We start from the raw sequence: 19,129 nt of genomic DNA, 5'->3' as shown, positions 1-19,129 counted from the left end.
TGGCTGCTTAGAAATTAAGTGTTAACGAGCAGTTGGACAGGTGTACCTAATAAAGTGGCCGGTGAGTGTATATATATTCTGGCACAGAATAATATCAGCAATGACAGAAATCTTCTCAAATCTTTGGGGAATGTCTGAACTTGTGTCCAGAGAAGATGGATTAATTATTTATTTATGCATTTTAAGTAAAGTCTACAACATCAGTTTAAATTCCAATTTAGATTTTTAGGAACTACAGGGTATTGTTAAAATGCTAAACTGCTTGCAATTCACTTTATAATAAAGTATAGAAAAGGTTGCGTCTCAACTAAACAAAAGCTGACAGTGTGTGGAAATTCAGTCTTTTCTTTCACCATCACACATAAAAAAGGTAGTTTGATTAGTTAGCTAAGTTAAAAAAGTTATTAAAAAAATATTATATTCAGGCATGAATCTCTGTATTTCACCTTGTTTCTCTACCCTCGCACTAAGATCACATGCTCTTTTTCTCTCCACCCCTTACCCTCTCTCCTCCCACTGCTCTTCGTCACCCAGTCAGCTTGTGCCTGTGTATATACCATGCAGATGGCAGCGGCTTGTCCCACAGGGGCTTAATCCAGTTGCCAGTTTCCTGTCCCCTCCTGCCCCTCTCTGACATTTCCTCCAAGTCCTTGAATTACCTCACTGGGCAGAGTAGTGCTCTTGAATTTAAATCAAATGTGTTTAATTATAGCTGCTTTTAAAACAGGTTGTTGGACCCAGCGGTACAGCAGGTTGTAGCTTCAATGAGAACCCAAGAATTGTTACAGGCCACACATTAAGGTTAATTAGGCTGTTTAATTAAGCCTGGGACTCGATGCTAAAGTTGTGCTTGTGAGATTGGATTTAAATAGTTTTAGGAAAGGTAATGACATACAGTATGTTGTTGAATTTTGGATATTTCTTGAAGCAGTTTCAGGAGACTTTAATGACTTGCGTAGAAACATTTAATATACCTCAATCGAGGAACCCAAACACATCAAACTGACACCAATGTCAGCCTTGCCCCATTCTGCAGTGTGTGTGTGTGTGTGTGTGTGTGTGTGTGTGTGTGTGTGTGTGGGGGGGGATGTTATCTAATTATGGGGACCCTGGGAGACAGAGACAAACAGGCCCAAGCCGTGTGTTATTATGCAGCTTCTGAACCTGGCTCATCTCTGCAGCCAGAGAATTGACCTATTGCTTGGTTTAACACAGGTTAGAATGAAGGGTTACCAAATTGGTCATGATGGGCATCAACCTGTAGGTGCCCTGAACTTAAACTAGGGTACCACTTGTTTCAACTTAGCAGCATTGGTTCATATGCTAGAAAACAGCACCAGAAAACAGAGAAATCAGCTTTCAGGGACCCACTGGTCGCTCCTTTTACTCTAAACACGTTCACAACAAAGTAAACTTAAACTCCATGGCTTTGTAGAGAACTAAACGTGTGTGTTAATGCTTTATGCAGCAGCATCACCCCCTTACACACACAAAACACACCTTCCTACAGCTTTCTCTTTCTCCCAGTTGGGAACACTTCAAGTTGTGGTGCACATGAATGGCTTGATGAGTTGCCATGGTAACTGCACGACCGAGCAACCGTCAGGCTGACAGACATTTCCGACCCACCCATGCGTCGCCACATTGATTGCCACAACAACTCGGTAAACAGCACGCCTTCTTCTCAAAAAGATAAAGAAATTTGTTGGAGTCTTAAACATTTGGGAAGGAGGGGGCTGTTTGGCTTCACCAGAATGAATGAAAAAAAAAAGCTACTCAAGCATGTCTAGTCTGTGAGTCATCAGTAAATACGATGAATGAATCAACAGTGAGAAGTGCCCATGGATGTTCATCACATACTATATCTCTGAGTGTGTGGTCAATTTGACCATATGCATGCGTGTCCCTTGGGTGCAACAACAAAGGGAACAGAGGCCCCCCTAAGTAGGTCAGTTGTTGGTGTGAGGCTGGGCAGGCTTATCAGGGCACACAGTGGTCCGGCTCACTGGACCAGCTCTCTTTGTTCCACAGCACGACTCCGTTCAGCGCTCCCACAGAGGCAGCCAGCATTGCTGCAGCCCCAGGGTCAAGTCTTTCCAGCAGCTCAGCCCAGGGCTCCATTTGCGTCTTTATAGAGATACAGAGAGGTGATTACTGACTGTGGTCATCTTTATTTATGTGTGAAACGAATCACCTTCAAATTACCTTCTTAGTTTTTAAAGGTATTGTAAGTAATGTTAATCCAATACACTTTTTGTCAAAATCAGTAAACATCTCCCCACAGTCACCTAGCACTCTGGTTTCTGTGTGCGTTAAAATACATACAAATACAAATGAAAATCAAACAAAGTAGCGCAAGAGCTACACACACACATTGATACAGCCAAGTAGCAACAATTAGCAACAGTTGATGGTAGGGGCAGGAGGGGGCAAGGCAGCATTTAAATGTGCCAGCCAGTAGTTATCTGTCCATAGGGTGGAACTTCTGCATTTGTTTGGCAGTTTAGTTCAAATATCAACAATCTTTGCACAGAAAGACGTACTGCACCTTTAAGTAGAGCATTGTGTGTGATAGTTTGATTTATACTTAGTGCTGTAGCTGTAATTTGTAAATAATAAACGCTGCTGCAAGTGTTAATCCACCATAACATTTTTAACCCAGCAGTGATGGTCCTGGACTCGAGGCACATTTTTTTATTTTTAAAGGCCAGTTATTTCATGGATCCAAGATACTATGCATCCTGACCTGAAAGTTCCCTTCGCCTTTGGAATTAAAATAACCCCATATCATCACATACCCTTCACCATACCTAGAGATTGGCATGCTGTTATTTCAGTTAGCTTAATAGCTGGTTTGATTTGCATTGAGAGTTGATTAACATGTGTATTTAGGAGCAAGTTAATCCTGCAGTTGTTTCAAATGCAAAATACAGTATATATCTGTAAAATCCACCAAAGTACCGTAAGAACTAACAACAGGAATGACTAGGCCACAACCAAAATTCCACTTGGCAATGCGTTAAAATGCAGTTTCATTGCCTGAGTGTCTGGAGAACACACAGTTTAAAATAGATGGTAATGATGCAAAATTGATATTTCATATTTTCTTTCATTTATCATTATTTATTCGACCATACCACACAATAGAAAAGCAGTAACATCAGGGGATAATTTAATAACCGAATATTTTAGTTTTTATTGTTTTTTTAATGTGGCTTTTGTTGGAATTATATGTTTATTAGCCGGATACAACATGCAGTTTTGCAATATTGGAATTTAGAGAAAACCTTCTTGACACCCTGGAGTCAATGTACTGCCACATTCTAAATGTTATTTTGATCCATGCCTAGTATACGTATATTTTTAAGGTCCTATGGCATGAAAAAAATTTCAACATTAATATGTGTTCCCCCAGCCTGCCTATTGTCCCCCAGTGGCTAGAAATGGCGATAGGTGCAAACCCAGCCCTGGGTATCCTGCTTTGCCCCTGAGAAAATGAATGCTCAAATGGGCCGATGTGGAATCTTGCTGCTTATGAGGTCATAAGGAGCAAGGTTACCTCCCCTTTCTCTGCTTTGTCCACCCAGAGAATTTGGCCCACCCATGAGAAAAAGAAAGACATGATGATGGGACTGGCTCTAGTCGCTGTAATTCTGCACCAAGGCCGAATTTTACCAGATATGGTATTAGGGGACCACTAAGGTCTATATAACAGGATCCGAAGAGCACTATGTTATAGGATATTAATTAAGTCAGACTTGCGTTTATTTATGTTATTTATGAGAACCTTAGAAGAGTGTCCTTAGTTACTTTTGCTAAGTATGGACTGTTAGTTCATTTCTAGTTTTCAAAGGAAACCAAGTTGATTAATGTGTGTGTCTAAGTCCAACAATCAAATGTGTTTAGCTCAAACCCTGGTCTGGCTTACTACGTGATTTAGACGGAGCTTCGAATGTAAAGTGACCTGAATGCTGGTGATGTCAGCCCCTCCATTCATGAAACACATGAATAATTGAGGAAGCAGCAGGCTCACTGCACCCGCACCAAGTAGAGGTGGAATGCAAACTGAAAGCCATCTCTTTTCTCATTTGCTCTGTCTCTAACCCCCTCCCCTCTCTGTCTCTGTCTCTCTCTCTCTCTCTACTTGCACATTATCCCTCAATCTTTTCCCATCTATTGTCATTCCGCAGCCGTAAAATTCTGTTTTCGAGGAGCAGAAATCGCAAGAGAATAGCCTTGCTTGGATAATAGCAAATACAATAATCAGGTTGATGATCCAACAGGGGGAAAAAGAGGGAATGGAAAATTGCAGGTTGCTAAAAAGAGCAAAAGCTTATCAGTCTTACTTAGACAAAGGAAGAGAGTGAACAATAGGAAGAGAAAGAAAAAAGACAGATTCTGCTCTCCAGAGAGAAACCGCTGTTCTCTCAGTCAGCCAGGAAAATACGTAGGTTTTATCTCCCTCGACTGTGTCCTCTTCCTCCTCCTTTTCCTCCCATCTGCCCGGCATGCTCCAGAACTCGTCCACCCTCTTCCCCTTTATCCCTCACCCCGCTCTCTTCTCTCCTTCCGCCCCCCCCTCCTCCTCTCTATGCCTTATCCATGGCTGCCGCTATGTGAATGAAGCCAGCTGATCGCTGCAGAGGGGCTCTCTACATGGCTACGACCAGGTTAGTGCTGGGAATAACAGCCTGCCTATCTGGCTGCATTCAGACAGAATTACATAGAGCCTGCGTAATGATTAGTTTCCCTGCTTGGCTTGGGGGGGGGGGGGGCATAGCTGCACCTCAGACCACCAATGCCTCTTCTTTGGCAGGTGGTGTTAAGGGCGATGTAAGCTGGTTATTAGGAGATCAGAGCTGGCCGGGGAAGATTAGTGGCCCTAAGCCTGCTATAGCAAATCTCCCTGCCTGCCTCTTCCATCTTTTCTCTCTCTTTTTATCTGTTCAGCTACCTTTCGTCTTTACCACTGAGAGAGAAAAGAAAGTGCAGTGTGCAGTCCTCGGGATGATCCGCTGGATGAACAGCTCATTACTGGGGGCTGCTTACGAGGACATGGTGGTGTTTGAGTGTGTGACGGTAGCCAACGAGGGCTGCCAATGCCTTGAGGGCTGCTACGGCGAGGTGTTGAAGGACTGTGTGTTTCAGCATGGGTATGGCGGGCTCTGTGTGTGTGTGTGTTTGTGTGTGTGCGTGCACCAGAGAGAGTGGATGGGTGGGTTCGGATGGGTTTGATTATAGTAAACAATATACAAGCACTTGAGTGTTTTTAAATGTGGAGGTGATTGAGTTTGTAGTATTTGGTAGATTAGGTTAGTGATGTTGCTGTGAAGATGTGTCTGTATTTCTGCAGTATGTGGGCGTCCATACTCCCCTCACAGGCTTCTGTGTACTGTATGTGCATACTAACGTGTGCATGCACAGTGGTTGCTGCTGAGCGTGGTGTTCCTCGTGGCCTTTTCAAACCAAGCAGAGCTGAAGGGCCAGTGCCAGATGGGTATTTTCCAGGGTCAGCAAAACTGTGAAAACAAGCAGGGCCCGCAGAAAGGCCCGGAACTCTGTTCCATTGTGAAGCTGAACGATTGGACAGCTTGAGCCGGCTGGATTTAGAGCTTTAGAGCTTATTTAAAGAAAAGACTGTAACAAAGTAGTGCAAGCAGCATGCTTGTTTCTCTGTTATTTTTTGTTTCACTCTGTATGTAAGAACATTACCTATTTTGGGTGACATGCAGGTGTCCTGTCTGATCCACACCTTGAAGTCAGTCGTCTGTCTTTTCTGAGCTCTGTAATGCAGATGAGTTCTGTGCTTGAGTCTCGGGGACCGATCCCTCCTGCACGGTATGCAAATGAACATGCTGGGCTGTAGAACCTGTTAGATTTTAGTCCTTAAATAATCTAGTAAGATGTTAACAATGTTGGATGCAGTATTAGCTCAGAATATGCTGTGATTTACTGTCTGTAACCTCTTTATTAACCACAATGTTTTTCATTTACTAAAACCAAACACTAGGTGACAAAATATTGAAACATCGCAGACAACTAAAAAAAGGTATTATAAAGTGTTAAGATTTATTAAATTGAATGATGGATTAGTTTCAAGAAGTTCATAAATCAACCATTAAATGTGCAAAAAACGTCCTGATGGGCTGTGATGCATCGTCTGTCACTTGGCCTCCCTGCTGTATTTCCCGCTCAGACAGCATCTCTAACAGCAGAGCTGGGAAAGTAAATTTAGTCACACACACAATATTTAAACCACTGTCTGTTCACTGTTGCTATAGCGATATTCATTCTAAGCTGAGCTTTGTTTGAGCTTTGTGTGGGCAGTGCTCTAAGAAATATGTATTTCTAATTGTTAAATTGTTTGTCAGTTCTCTCTCTCTCTCTCTCTCTCTCTCTCTCTCTCTCTCCCTCTCTCCAGTAAATCATTAAAGGTAAATGTGGACCCGATGTTTGGATCGCTTAATCAATGCAACTCAATGGCTGATGCGAGTGGTGCTGAAGACAGTGGTTTTCATAAGTGAAGCACTAGAGCTTTGTTTCATCTCTATATTTGTTTCCAATAAGCCTCTAAGAGAGCAGTGTGTTGTTGTTTTTTATAGTTTCCGGTTGTGGCATCAAAAATGAATAGTATGTCATATATTTGCAGTAATAGAGCTGTGAGCAGCTCTATCATTCTAAAGCATCTATTTATGCAGCATCACAGTCCAGAGATGATGCGCCGGAAGGTACTCTTGCTTTATGTCAAACTCTGTGTTCTCATTCATGAAGCCGTTACTAACAAAGCATCTGTGATAGATGCCGTTGTCCGCTACTCTGCACACTACCGTCAGCTGCAAGTTCACTCTATCCACACCACCATGCTGGTTCAAAGTGCGAACTGATGTGTGATTGGCTGATATCAGGCTTAGTCATTCATACACTGATGATGGATCTGTGTTCCCATTGTTTCCTACCATGTATCTGAAAATGCATGGTGATATATTTATTACCCAATGAAAGCTTTTTATTATAAAAGTCACAAAATAAGTTATAAAACAACTGTGCTTACTTCAATTTAGCCATTATTTTTAATGTCTTCAATATACAACCTCTTTTGCCTAAGAGGCCAAACTACTGGTTGGTTGAACATACATGCAACCATAATGGTTGTGTACTGAGATTAATGACCTATTAGGGTTTGGATCCTCAAAACCTCAACCCTCACCCGGTCTTGCACCGATCCTCCGTGACCTACAGTATGCGAGGGAGTGTGATTGTATGTGAGCTGTCTAAGACATTATTACCCAAGCGAGGATATGACATTAAAACAAGCACCACTGGCACACTGTATGAATATGCTACCCTTGCCTATTTGAAACTGAGTAATATGTTTGTGTGGGGCTTGTACATTGTTTGCAAGAGAACATGTGGTAGATGCAGTTACTTAAGGTTTGGGAACAGTGTGTGTGCAGTATGTTTGTGTCAGCTGCCAATTGTTTCTATCTATGATGGCATTATTGCTGGATCATTGTTGGGTGGCCTTTCAAATGCTCTTGGAATAGATGGGAGGTTAAGCTCCAGCAGTCAGGTTCAAATGCAAATGCAGTAGGAACTGTTGCTATTTTCTAGATAGATCAGTTGCTGCTCATTTTTTAAAGCTGGTAACTATAATAGTTTTAAGAGACATAGTATTGAAACTTCCATCTGTTGAATTGGCACACCTATACACACACTATAATCTGCTACTAAGAAATGTTGCTCTCTCTGAAAGCTTGTACCTTTCCTGGTAAACTGGTAGATTCCAATTACCAACATGTGAAAAGTTACTGATTATCAGATTTAAGGCATAATTGCCACATCATGTGTATTCACCTCTCCACGTCAAGTTGGGGGTACACAACAAGTACACAGGCTAGGGTTGGGCTGTGATACTTTATACTGTATACTGTGGGGTCTCAAAATTAGCAACGGTATCAGTTTCAATACCGTCAGTGAAAAAAATGCAATGCACCTATATAGGAGACAGGTATAAAATATAATTTATTTAATGCCTAAAAATGTTTATGTGTGGTTGTCATCATGTGACAGAGTGGAGGAGAAAGAGCGAGAGAGAAGGGGAAAGATCGCAACCAGTCGCGCACCTAGTGACCTGGTCTTGAAGAAGAACACGACCTCTGCAGTTTGGCAGCGCTTGGGGTTCCAACCTAATGAGAAGGGAGAGGTGTTGCAGTATTAGTGTTTGGTATTCAGTTTCTGAACGGTGTAGGCACAAGCCAACAGTTTGGTGGCGCTGTCTGAGCCTTATGTCATCATTTTTAATAAGTCACGGTAATACCGTACACAACGATAAAATAGGTAGGAGGTTTAACTGTATCATAATTGGGATACCGCCCAACTCTGACACACACAGAAGCAGCTAGTTTTAAGTAGCATTTTGACCCGACTTGGAGGATTAGTCAATGATGTACCTGGTTTTATTCATGACCAACAAAATCCCTTCCTTACTTTACCTGTAGCTGGATTGGTACCCTAAAAGAATATTATGATACACTTTCTTGGAATATGTGCTACTATGATGTATCCTAAGTAACCAAAATGTAGCTTTAAGTAGTGGTATTAGCTTTAGTGTGGCCTTTATCTTTTCAGTTTGTCCCCTTTTTCTTGTAATTCTCACTGCAGTCCGTACTGATGATGACTCCCTCTATCAACCAACAGAAGTTCCTTAAGATGGGACAAAGTCACAATACCTCACTATTTCCCACCAGGGAAAAAGACCAGGAGTAGGCAAAGCCACATGATCCCTGGGTCTCTGCAGTGGTGACAAAGTGTTGTTTTAAATACTACATGCTAATACAATCTGAATTAACTGTTCCTTTAATTCTGGATATTAAGAAACGTCTTTGCATCTCTATGCTGGATTAAAAGACACTTGTCGTCTCCTATAACTGTGAGCCAGATATATATGCGAAAAATGTACTTTTAAGTAGAGTACACAAAATGTCCCTCAAGTGTGTACTTCATAGTACTTAAATCATTTGAGATGGGCGAGAACAACCCAAAAAAACTTCTCCCAAGAGTAAACTTAGAACCTTGAACAAGACATTCAGAACGGCCACAAGCAAATATGCGGCATGTTAATAAGACGCCCACAGCATCTGATGATAAAATTATCTGGGAGGAAATAACACATTCTGTCAACGTGTTGCTCTGACTGGGGAAAACTTTGGCCAAGTGTAAGAAATGGTTCAGTGATATTAAAAAATACAGAACCGCAGGGCTTCCACCTGCCAGTACCTGACGTGTAAAGGATGTGGCCACAATTCCCCTCTGTTACATCATGCTACATTCCAACCACTACTGAATTTATTCACATAATGGGTGTATATTTACTGTGAAAGCCACTAAAGCAGAACAGGGGATTTTTGACTGGATCAGGACAGATCCTTAAACCCGGAAACATCTTTTTGTCCCATATCAGTATGGTCAAATTCCCAATTATGAGAGCTAGTTTCAGGGTGCTGGTATTGTGCATGCTGGCTCACTGTCATGGCTTACTGGGACAATTAAAGGAACTAAACCGTCATTAATAAAATATGTTTCACCTGTGTTTTTCCTTCTATGAAAAATCTAAATGTCTGCCGTGAACTATTGATTAATGAATCTTAAAACGAGATGCAACACAATCTGGGTGGCTTATCGCCTTTGCTAAACAATTTGATGTGGAAGACCTTCCCTGACTAATTTGTCTGCCCCAAATTAAGCACATTAAATGTGTTGAGAGGGATATTTTACATACACCATCTACTCTATCTTGCATGTGTTCTGCTTGTGTGTGTAACCCAGTCTCCTGGCTCACGCAGAGAATATCATGCATGCTAAATGTCAATGTACTCTTTCTCCCATCAAAGTGAGCATTTGTACTTCGACTTTATACCCTGATGGATGATATACACCACCTAATAAACCAGATAAATGATAAAAACAATAATAAAGGCAGAAAAGGGACCTGGATAACAATTTCAAACTGCAGCTCTTCACTAAGGAGTCATCTGGCATTCACTTGCCACTGAGCTGTGGCAGCAATGGAAGTTTACTTCAAATTACAAATGTTGAACAATTACATCTTTCAAAGACACAAATACAAATGTACTACTAATCATGTCGGTAGGGACTAATCAGAAGGCAGTGCAGAGTACACAAATGTACAGTATAGTCACAATGATCCACTAAACAGCAGACCATTTGCTAGTCATATAAATTGATGTCAGACATACCATAATACAGGTGTGAATTGTCTATCGCCATGCATTAAACAAATGTGGAGGCTCATTGTTGTCCCTGTTTTTGTAAACGAACCAGCTACTGTTGCAGTAGACCCTGAAAGGGAGACGGACACTGTCCTGTATGATGTAGTGCTCTAAGCTGCACCGAAGTCTGGAATGTAACAGTAGATCAGTAATTCATGGCCACTAACAGCGGCCATTGGCCAGCAGTGATGTAATGGCTTGCATAACGCCATGTCAAGTAACTGTGCCCAGATCACTTACAGGTCCTTTAGTTTGCTTCTGTCATTGTGAGGAGAAGGCTTCTTGCTGAGCCAATGTGTGTGTGTCTGTCTGTGTGTGTGTTTTCAGTGTCTAATGCTGGATCATAGAGGCTACCTGATATCAACGTTCAATGGAAACAAGGAAAGGGACTTCTTGTCTCAAGTCAATAGTCAGTTTGAGAGAATATAATCATGTGTTATAGGTCCACTTTAAGAGCCAGAATGATGACCTCCTCCTGCCATTGCGTCTTTGATCATTTAATTCTTGTGATGTCTTCTAGAGTGGATTTTCTACAGCCATGGAAAACATTCTTGTGTTTCAGGGAAAGAAGATCTGATCTAATCTTAATCAAATTGCAGATATGCTCAAAAACAAACGCAAAACAAAAGCAATGTCCTTATTGCTTTTGAAGTGTGGCATTAGTTAGAAAAAACACCGGTCAAGCATTGTTTTACCACATTTGTTTACGCTGCTGCTGCTGCTGCTCTTGCTGTTGTTGTTGTTGTTGTTGTTGGTTTCCCGTATTAGCTTAGCTGTCATTAGCCGGGTTAGCACATGGTGCTTCAAGACTGTTAAGCCTCAAATGATGTAAGCATGAGGAGGTGTGCCGCGCTGCTGTCCACACTGATCTATAAACTAATGACACTACCTTGAATGGGGTTTACATTAACACAGTATTAGTATGATTTATGTGATCCACTTAGTGTCATTTTGAAGACTATGTTGTATCATTTATTGTAAGAATATGATTTTCTCATCCCTCTTTCTCTCTTTCTCTTGTCTTTTAGCACTGCCAGTAACTCAAACAAGAGCACCCCCGCCTGCTCACCAGTCCTGCGTAAACGCTCGCGCTCTCCCACACCACAGAGCCAGGAGGGTGAGAACATGGTGGAGAAGGGTTCCGACCACTCCTCTGACAAATCCCCCTCCACGCCCGAGCAGGTCGTCCAGAGAACATACTCCCTACAGTCAGCAAGAAGCGGCGGAAAGAACTCAAAGGTGAGGGACCAGAGATGCTCTTTTTTAACCTGATATAAATGAAGGGTAGCCTCAGAATTCAAACTGTGGTACACTTTTACCAGGGTTTAAAACATATTTAGTATCTTGCTCCCTGCATTAAAACCACACAAAGTTTTTAGTCCTTTCAATAATGATCACAGTCTGTCTTTTCCACTAAAAAGAGTCAGTGCAGTGGAGAGAGATTCTGGAAGTGTACAAACCTAAAGAACTTTGTGACTTACAAAGTTGCTCTCAATGTTTTCACAGAACAGCTGTTGTGAAAGGCTTCACTGCGGGACACAAGGTGCCAATTTCACACAGAGGGATTAAGGTTAGACCAGGTCAGGTTAAGGCTTTAGTTGCTTCTTTGAAACTGAGTTATCTCTGGACCAAAAGCATAAACAGCACACATTACGACTCATTGTACTTGTTGTATGTGATGGCTAGGTGGACAAATTTGATTTATAAAAACAGCACGCTTTTTATCACTTCCTGTGACCAGTGTAAATGTGCAGTACACTTCAACATCACGCTAACACTTGACTCTCAAAGTCGTACCTGTGTTTCGTAAAGAATATGTTACAACTACTTTATGGCAAAAATAAACCATGTGTATGAGTTCTTGTGAAACAGTTCTACAAACTTCATGTTTACTTACAGTAAGATAATGACATTTTATATTTTTCTTGTGACAGATAGACATTAAAATTAGGTAAGAAGCTGACTGGTTATAGGGATTTTTTAGCGATCATAGTGACTTTATGATACTGCAGTCGAGATGACATGGCAACTCTTGCTGTCACGTGTGCATTCATTTATAAACTGACTGCAAACGCACGTCAGAGTCGCCCCAGTTGGATTCCTTTTTTTCCCGTGTAGTGACGCACCCCGCTATGATTGATTATTGACTTGTACATCCTAATGTGTAACTAGTGAGCTGCAACTATCACTCTCAGCCCTCAGGAGAGAATGCCCCCTCCTCTCCATGCCACTCGTTCATTTTGACATCCCACATACTCTCTAGTATTTTACTCTCTCTTTCCTTTCCTAAAACTACGATTTAAGCTTGTTGTGCTTAGTTGTTAGTTAGTTGGATTATTTTACTGACTTTTGTGAGTTACATGTACATGTAACTATTGTTTAAAAAATAGAAAGGGGGAACCTATCCTTTTAACAGCAGGTGGGAGAGCTTATTGTTGTTGACGGACTGTTTCCAGGTTACTGAATAGCTTGTTGCTTGTCATGTCTGCTTAAGCCCTTTGTCTAAACAGTGGTTGCTGCAACTCTTAATAGACGAGTCAAAAACAGAAATAGAGTGATTGCATCTGTTTGACATCCTAAGCTCTTATTTAAGAAACAATTGACGGTGATAGAAAAAGGTGCGAAACGAAATAATTCAGGTGTTGTATTTGCTGTCCTCCCACTCATCTGCATCTCCCCTTCACAACTGAACTCGATGACAGATCAAGTCTTTCCGGTTGTTTCACAGAAGGAGCACATGGCTCTAATGTTTTGTATGCTTAGCACTCGTTTGAGCTTTCAAAAGATTAGAAATAAGCCATGCTGCTCCTGTCTTCATTTACCTTCTCATTCGGTCCTCATCTGTCTCTGCTGTTTTAAATCACTTGTCGTTTTTGTCTCTTTCCATTTAATCATTTTTGTCTCCACAACAGTGTGCACGCCTGCTATCTCTCTCTCTCTCTCTCTCTCTCTCTCTCTCTCTCTCTCTCTCTCTCTCTCTCTTTCCCCCCTCTCTCTCTCTCTCTGCTGCTGCTGCCACATGCCATATGATAATGTTTGTCATCTGATAATGACTGTCCAGCTCTTCTGTTGGTACTTTCAGCTGTTTCTTCTTGCAGTTGATTTCTTTTTCCTTTAAATTTTCTATCTGATTTTTCTTTGTTCTTCTCCTGGTTGCATGCTAGTCTCACAAGCGACTTTCCAAAGTAAGCATTACTCTTTTTTCTGTTCTTTAAATATCTCTGTGCCCACCCTCCCTCTGCCCCACCTCTTGTCTTGTGAGCGGCTCTGTGGAAATGTCCGAACACTGTTTGCAATGCTTCACCCTGAACACAGCTTGTTCCTGTGCCCACTGCAACCGTTAAAAGCCCCATCGGCACCCACAATCATAGCAGATGGACATTTTTTTGAAACAGACAAACCCCACTCACCCTCACTCCCTCACTCTCCACTCCTGTCATTTCTTTTCCTTTCTGGTGATATGCAATGTAGCAAATTCCTAATTACATTTTCAAACATTTTTGTTAAGCTTGGTATACGTACTGTATATACGGCAAATATAGTCAGGATCAGAATATGCTCTTTGTGCAATTTAAATGATCAGAAATAAAAGAAAAAGAAAACCTAATGGAGAAATCCAGCCTTTTTTTTTAAATGTTGTCAGATTCCAATTATGAAAATGAATACTTTTTGCACCCAATACAATATAATAATATAAATTCTTTTCTTGTCCCTTTTTCTTGTTTTGGCCCTCTCCCTCTCCCTCTCTTTACACACATGTTTCGTTATGGTACATTTTGGTAATGAGACCTTTATATTTGTCATGCTGTGTAACAACCCGACTGCAGAGGGATAAACTCTTAAAAATTCTGCCAGCATCCCAGTCCAGAGCTCCAGAACTACATCATTATTTGAGCTGCCCAGCTCTGTTGCAACATGAGAGGATCCGTCCTGCTATTTTTCTCGCACCACAATCCCAAAAATCCCCCTCTCCTTCCTCTACAAGGACCGCAGGCTAGTGTCATTTTTTTAGTGCATCGCCGATATTGTCGCTTCATCCATCCAATTTGCTACTTTTCAGGCTTAATCCCTCTTTCATTTTTATCAGCCAATAAATGTATTGCAGCATAGATTGGCAGTCAGTGTATAGGGTATCATTTGTGTCCAAAGATTAGTGACTCGGGCAGAAAGGAGAAACAGGAAGACAATAAATGGGAGGCTGGTGTGAATGACAGCTTTATGATGCTCTTTTTGCACAAACTGTTTCACACATATACACACACATTCATTCTAATTGATTGCATTACTGTTGATTTCTGTGCCACAGTCCAACCCCCTACCCCAACCCTATTGCAAACACACACCCTCATGTGAGCCTCTGTGGCAGCGTTGGTCACGTGACCCCAGGCGTGGCGTGAGATCGTCCCAGCAACGTGAGCTTGATCACCCTAGCCCTAATGCAATCCAAATAAAAGAGTGCATTCAGCAAAAAGGGTTCCAGGCCTCTCCGCAGCAAATACCATAATGACGATAATAGTGATGATGACACAACAATAATCAATCAGGATTCTCATGTAACATGCAAGCTAGGTTGAGAGTGAAATTTAGCAGTTGCAACGTCAGACCTCTGAAACTATCGTATTGTATTGGCAGTTATGTACTTCAGAGTTGTTTATGAGCCACAACATATTGGACCTCAGCTTCTCCTCTCCCATTTCCAATTTATTTCTGTGCTCATGGTGCTCACTGATTTGGTTAACGTTTTGTTTTCTCTTTAATTTTCTTTCAGTATGACAGACTAAACCTGATTAAAGTAAGCATTTCTTCTTGTTTTCATTTGACCCATTGACAATCCCTGCTGGCCCCCATGAAATCCCCCGGCTCTCCACTTCCTCTGTAGCTGTGCGACTGCAGGATCCCCTTTTTCAGTCCCTCGTGTCCTTTCCCAAGCTTTCCATCCCCTGAATTAATGTAAAAGGACAGTGATTTGTGAACTGTGTTAAACAGTGTATTCTAAAATGCATTTATAGTGAAGATACAGCATTTTTTTATGTTGTAATTTTCAAATACACAGCAGATTTCTTTTTTTAACCCGCTGTCGCACTGACTGCATCGGTTGTCAGACGGTCCTGTAAAAAACTGTTTTCCGAATCAATTTAAATGGGGGTAGTGTGTTAAGGCTGCGGCGGTTGTTGAGACAGATTCAACTTTTTAACAAACGCAACCCGACTTCAACCGCCGCCGGCCAATCGTGTAACCGGTGATCAAACTTCTCTCTTTCTCCATGAAATAAACCTGCCTTCAAGTGCGGTTGGAAAGGTCAAGATTTATCAACGTTTCAACAGAAAACAATAATTGTGAAATATAAAGTCTATGTGTGCAACATGGGTTCCCTTCACGTAAAGACTGGTGTTACCCACTGGTATTCATTTGCAATTTGCTGTGACAAGGCAGGTTGCTGGTATTTGAGCCATCGCTGCACAATTTTAAGAGTCTGCTTGCCATCGTGGTAGAGACATTTTTGATGTTTCTAAATCTGTGCATATTTATCTGTTAAAATTTAAACTTTTTGACAAATGTACAAAACCAATGAAATTTGGTCCTAATTATTTTTCTGGAAGCTGTGTATCCAGCAAAAAGCGTTTCCAGTTTCGTAATCCTTAGCCCCAGATGTGGTGACATTTAAACCAAATGAAATAGACCCAAACCACTGTAAATCACAGAGGAGTCCCAGGCAAAACTCTATTCAACTGTTGGATAGTCTCTCTCTCTCTCTCTCTCTCTCTCTCTCTCTCTCTCTCTCTCTCTCTCTCCACATGTACAGTCAATAAATAATATCTCTATGTGTAAACAATGCTGTCATAAATCTCACAAACCCACAAGTGTGCTGTCACACAAAGTCAAACACAATGGGACACACAACTTATCCAGACAGTGACCTCAAAATAATTCCTCTCTCGTGTCTCTGTCACCTCCAGATCAGATTAGCCCACATTAGCCCAGTTATCGTCCCAGCCAGGCCTCGGGCCTGCTACTGCATCTCACAGCCCGCTAACTCCACACACAGCAGATAACCACCAAACCCTGTCAGACACGCAGACGCCGTCACCCTTGGCACAAAAGAGAAATCGAATGGGTTTCAGGATTTAGAGAGAGAAATGTACAATGAACTGTGCTATGAGCTCAATCTAGAGTGATATCATTATCACTGTAATCAAGTTTGCAAAAAGGCAGTAACATTCAACAGTGTTGTCTTGCTTGGAAAGGTCAAACTATAACTCATCATGAAAAGCTCTCTTACATAGGAAAAATAATATTTTGTTGCTCGCTAATTGTTTGATTTTTAATTTGTTGCTTTAACTCGAAATGTGGTGCTTTTAGTTATTGTACTACAGGAATTAGACACTGGATATCACTTTTTATCCCTCTATTCGCCCTGTTCTCCACCTGAATACCCTCTTCTTTGTTTCACCCTCTGAATGATGACCTGCATGTTTCCCCTCTTAGACTGTTAGAGCGGAAAGTGTGTTTATGTGACTGGAAAAATATTGTAATGTCATAGTCTTGATTAAGATACATCTCTGCTGCCCTCTGCTGTCATAAAACTTGCAACAGAATCGATTGGTTGTTTATGAAGAATAAAATTTGATGGATGTAAAATGTTGAACATTATTCAGAACAAGATTCTTGGAATAATTTCAATGTTTGATGGAACAACCTTCACATAAATTATTGGTGACTGAATGAGACATGGATGGACATATTGTAGTACATGTATGGATAATAAAAAAACATAATTTTTGACTGTATATCTAATGTAGTAATGCAGTATAAGGCAGGTTTGGAGTGAAAATACTTTGGGGTTCTCAGATTCCTACATTTGATTTATTGATCAATGAATGTTTTTATTCAAAGAACTTTGTGTTATTCTTTAAAAATTAGTGTTATTTGAGTGAAGAGGTGAGTGAACTGAAGGGACATTTCACACCGTGTTTACCTCAGCACTTTAAGGTTCAAAATCAAGCATAGTTGAAACTTTGGCTTCTAAATAGTGTTTCTGTAATTCCTGCCAGGAAAGATTATGAGGTACAGTGTGATCTTCACGGCCGGCTGTAACTTGGTACGATCAGGTCGATCATGTTTCACACCCTCTGTCTGTCTGTATGAACTCACAAGCCTGCTTCAGAATGTACAGGTTTCACAGAGTTAAATACATCCTCTCTCTCTCTCTGTGTCTCTCTCTCTCTCTCTCTCTCTCTTTCTTTCTCTCTCTCTCTCTCCACAGAAGAGCCAAAGCTGGTACAATGTAAGTCACAACTTGTTTTTATTTACATTATCAACATATATGAAGTCTTAAATGGGTTTATATGTGTGCTGGTGTGATTTCACGTCATGTGGGTGATTCCTTGAAGTCTCTCAGAGTTGTTTTTAATGCCGTGTTGAGCTTACGAGATGAAAGGATGTTGTTCTTGACCCCGTTTACTGGAGCACCAGATCACTAGTGTGGGTTCCTGGCCTCCCAGGCTGGGATTATGAGCATGGTCTTAAAAGAGCAACAGGTGGCCTTTTCTGATGCAGTGAATCAAGGGAATGGGAATACAACAGTATTATAATTATAGTTTCTTCTTCATGGTGCACACAACATAGCCAACAAAGCCATGGTGTTGCTGTTTCATGTTGTACCACAAGATGGTGTGATAGCTCTATTTCTGACCCCCCAGCATAATTCTTTTTGATGTGTTGGGCTGAAGAACAACCCCTCAATAATTATTTACAACCAATTTTTACACTGAAAACTGCCTGTTGTGATAATTAAGCCCACAGAGTGAGCAAGAATGATCGTGTGGGACTTTGACACCACTCAGTGTCAAATTCTACTTTTTCACAAGTGTTTTTATTGGACTCTTTCCCATTTTATGTTGTGTTTTTTTTCTTTCCTTTTTATTTCCTGTGTGTACACTTTTCCCCTCTCTCCCCAGCATGAAAGACAACACATCCTGAGAGTAAGCATGACTTGTTTTTTTGTGCAACCCTGGTAACTTTCTGTCTCTCAAGCTCTGTATCCTGGTTGTCCGACCGGTGGAATGATAACACTCCTTCTGCCTGTTTCTCATCCCATTGATTTCAGTCAGTGTTGTTACCACCTAACAGCAAAGCCACACTTTGGAGGAAGTAATTTTGACATGTTTAAATAGACGTTTTTCAAACTAAAGTTCTATAGTTTCATTTACAGAATCATTCTTTGCTTGTATTCTTATTTAATTCATTCAAATTTGTGTCAATAGTAGAGTTTTCTGCGTATTTGTGTCACCAGTCCCAGATGGTGATCAAAGTCCTGTCACCACTCAAACTTCTAATTCTGGTATGTAACAGGTGGTAACAAGCCCACTGACTTTCTCACTGTACTAAACAAATCAGCAAGCCATTACAAGAGCCTCTGGACAAGCCTTGAATGCCTTTGAACAACAGGGGAATGGAGCATGACGATTTAGGTTGTGCCGTGTTTCCTTCCAGCCCAACTCCTGTTTCTGTGTCCATGTACTAAAATAAATTGGAACATATGACATTTACATGGGTATGGATATGGCAATGATCAAAATCCGCAGGGACCTCCATGCAGATAGGGAAACTGGAGAAATGCCGTTCACTTAAAATGAGGCTTGGTCCAAAAAGTCCAGACAGCTTCTTAAATACTCTAATGCACTCAGCTATAGCAAGACTTTCATATTTCCTCTACTCACACGCTATTTTTAAAAGAGCAACACATGTAACAATCTACAGTTTATGTTGCTCTGACTAACAGATGCAAATTTCCTGTTTACAGATGGCATACAGCTGGCTACCAGCACAGTACAAGATAC

At 41.2% G+C, this 19,129-nt stretch overlaps 1 protein-coding gene across 21 annotated transcripts in view; it reads left to right on the top strand.

Annotated features, from left to right (window-relative positions):
* Nucleotides 1–19,129, top strand: part of gramd1bb (GRAM domain containing 1Bb) — a 77,401-nt gene that overhangs the window by 42,176 nt on the left and 16,096 nt on the right. For 5 of the 21 annotated variants that reach the window (XM_034867337.1, XM_034867336.1, XM_034867356.1 and 2 more), the window contains 5 exons: nt 11,318–11,528; nt 13,454–13,474; nt 15,058–15,081; nt 17,554–17,574; nt 18,248–18,271. In XM_034867337.1, the coding sequence (XP_034723228.1) occupies nt 11,318–11,528; nt 13,454–13,474; nt 15,058–15,081; nt 17,554–17,574; nt 18,248–18,271 (301 nt within the window). Of the gene's footprint in view, nt 1–4,425; nt 4,671–4,896; nt 5,154–5,283; nt 5,839–11,317; nt 11,529–13,453; nt 13,475–15,057; nt 15,082–17,553; nt 17,575–18,247; nt 18,272–19,129 lie in introns of those variants that run through there. The other 16 variants (XM_034867342.1, XM_034867355.1, XM_034867354.1 and 13 more) reach the window with 12 other exon arrangements.

This window comes from Etheostoma cragini, chromosome 3 (genome assembly GCF_013103735.1).
Source record: "Etheostoma cragini isolate CJK2018 chromosome 3, CSU_Ecrag_1.0, whole genome shotgun sequence".
Taxonomy (NCBI): domain Eukaryota; kingdom Metazoa; phylum Chordata; class Actinopteri; order Perciformes; family Percidae; genus Etheostoma; species Etheostoma cragini.
The sequence above is the reverse complement of the archived record's forward strand: the minus strand, read 5'-3'. Positions and strand labels throughout refer to the sequence as shown.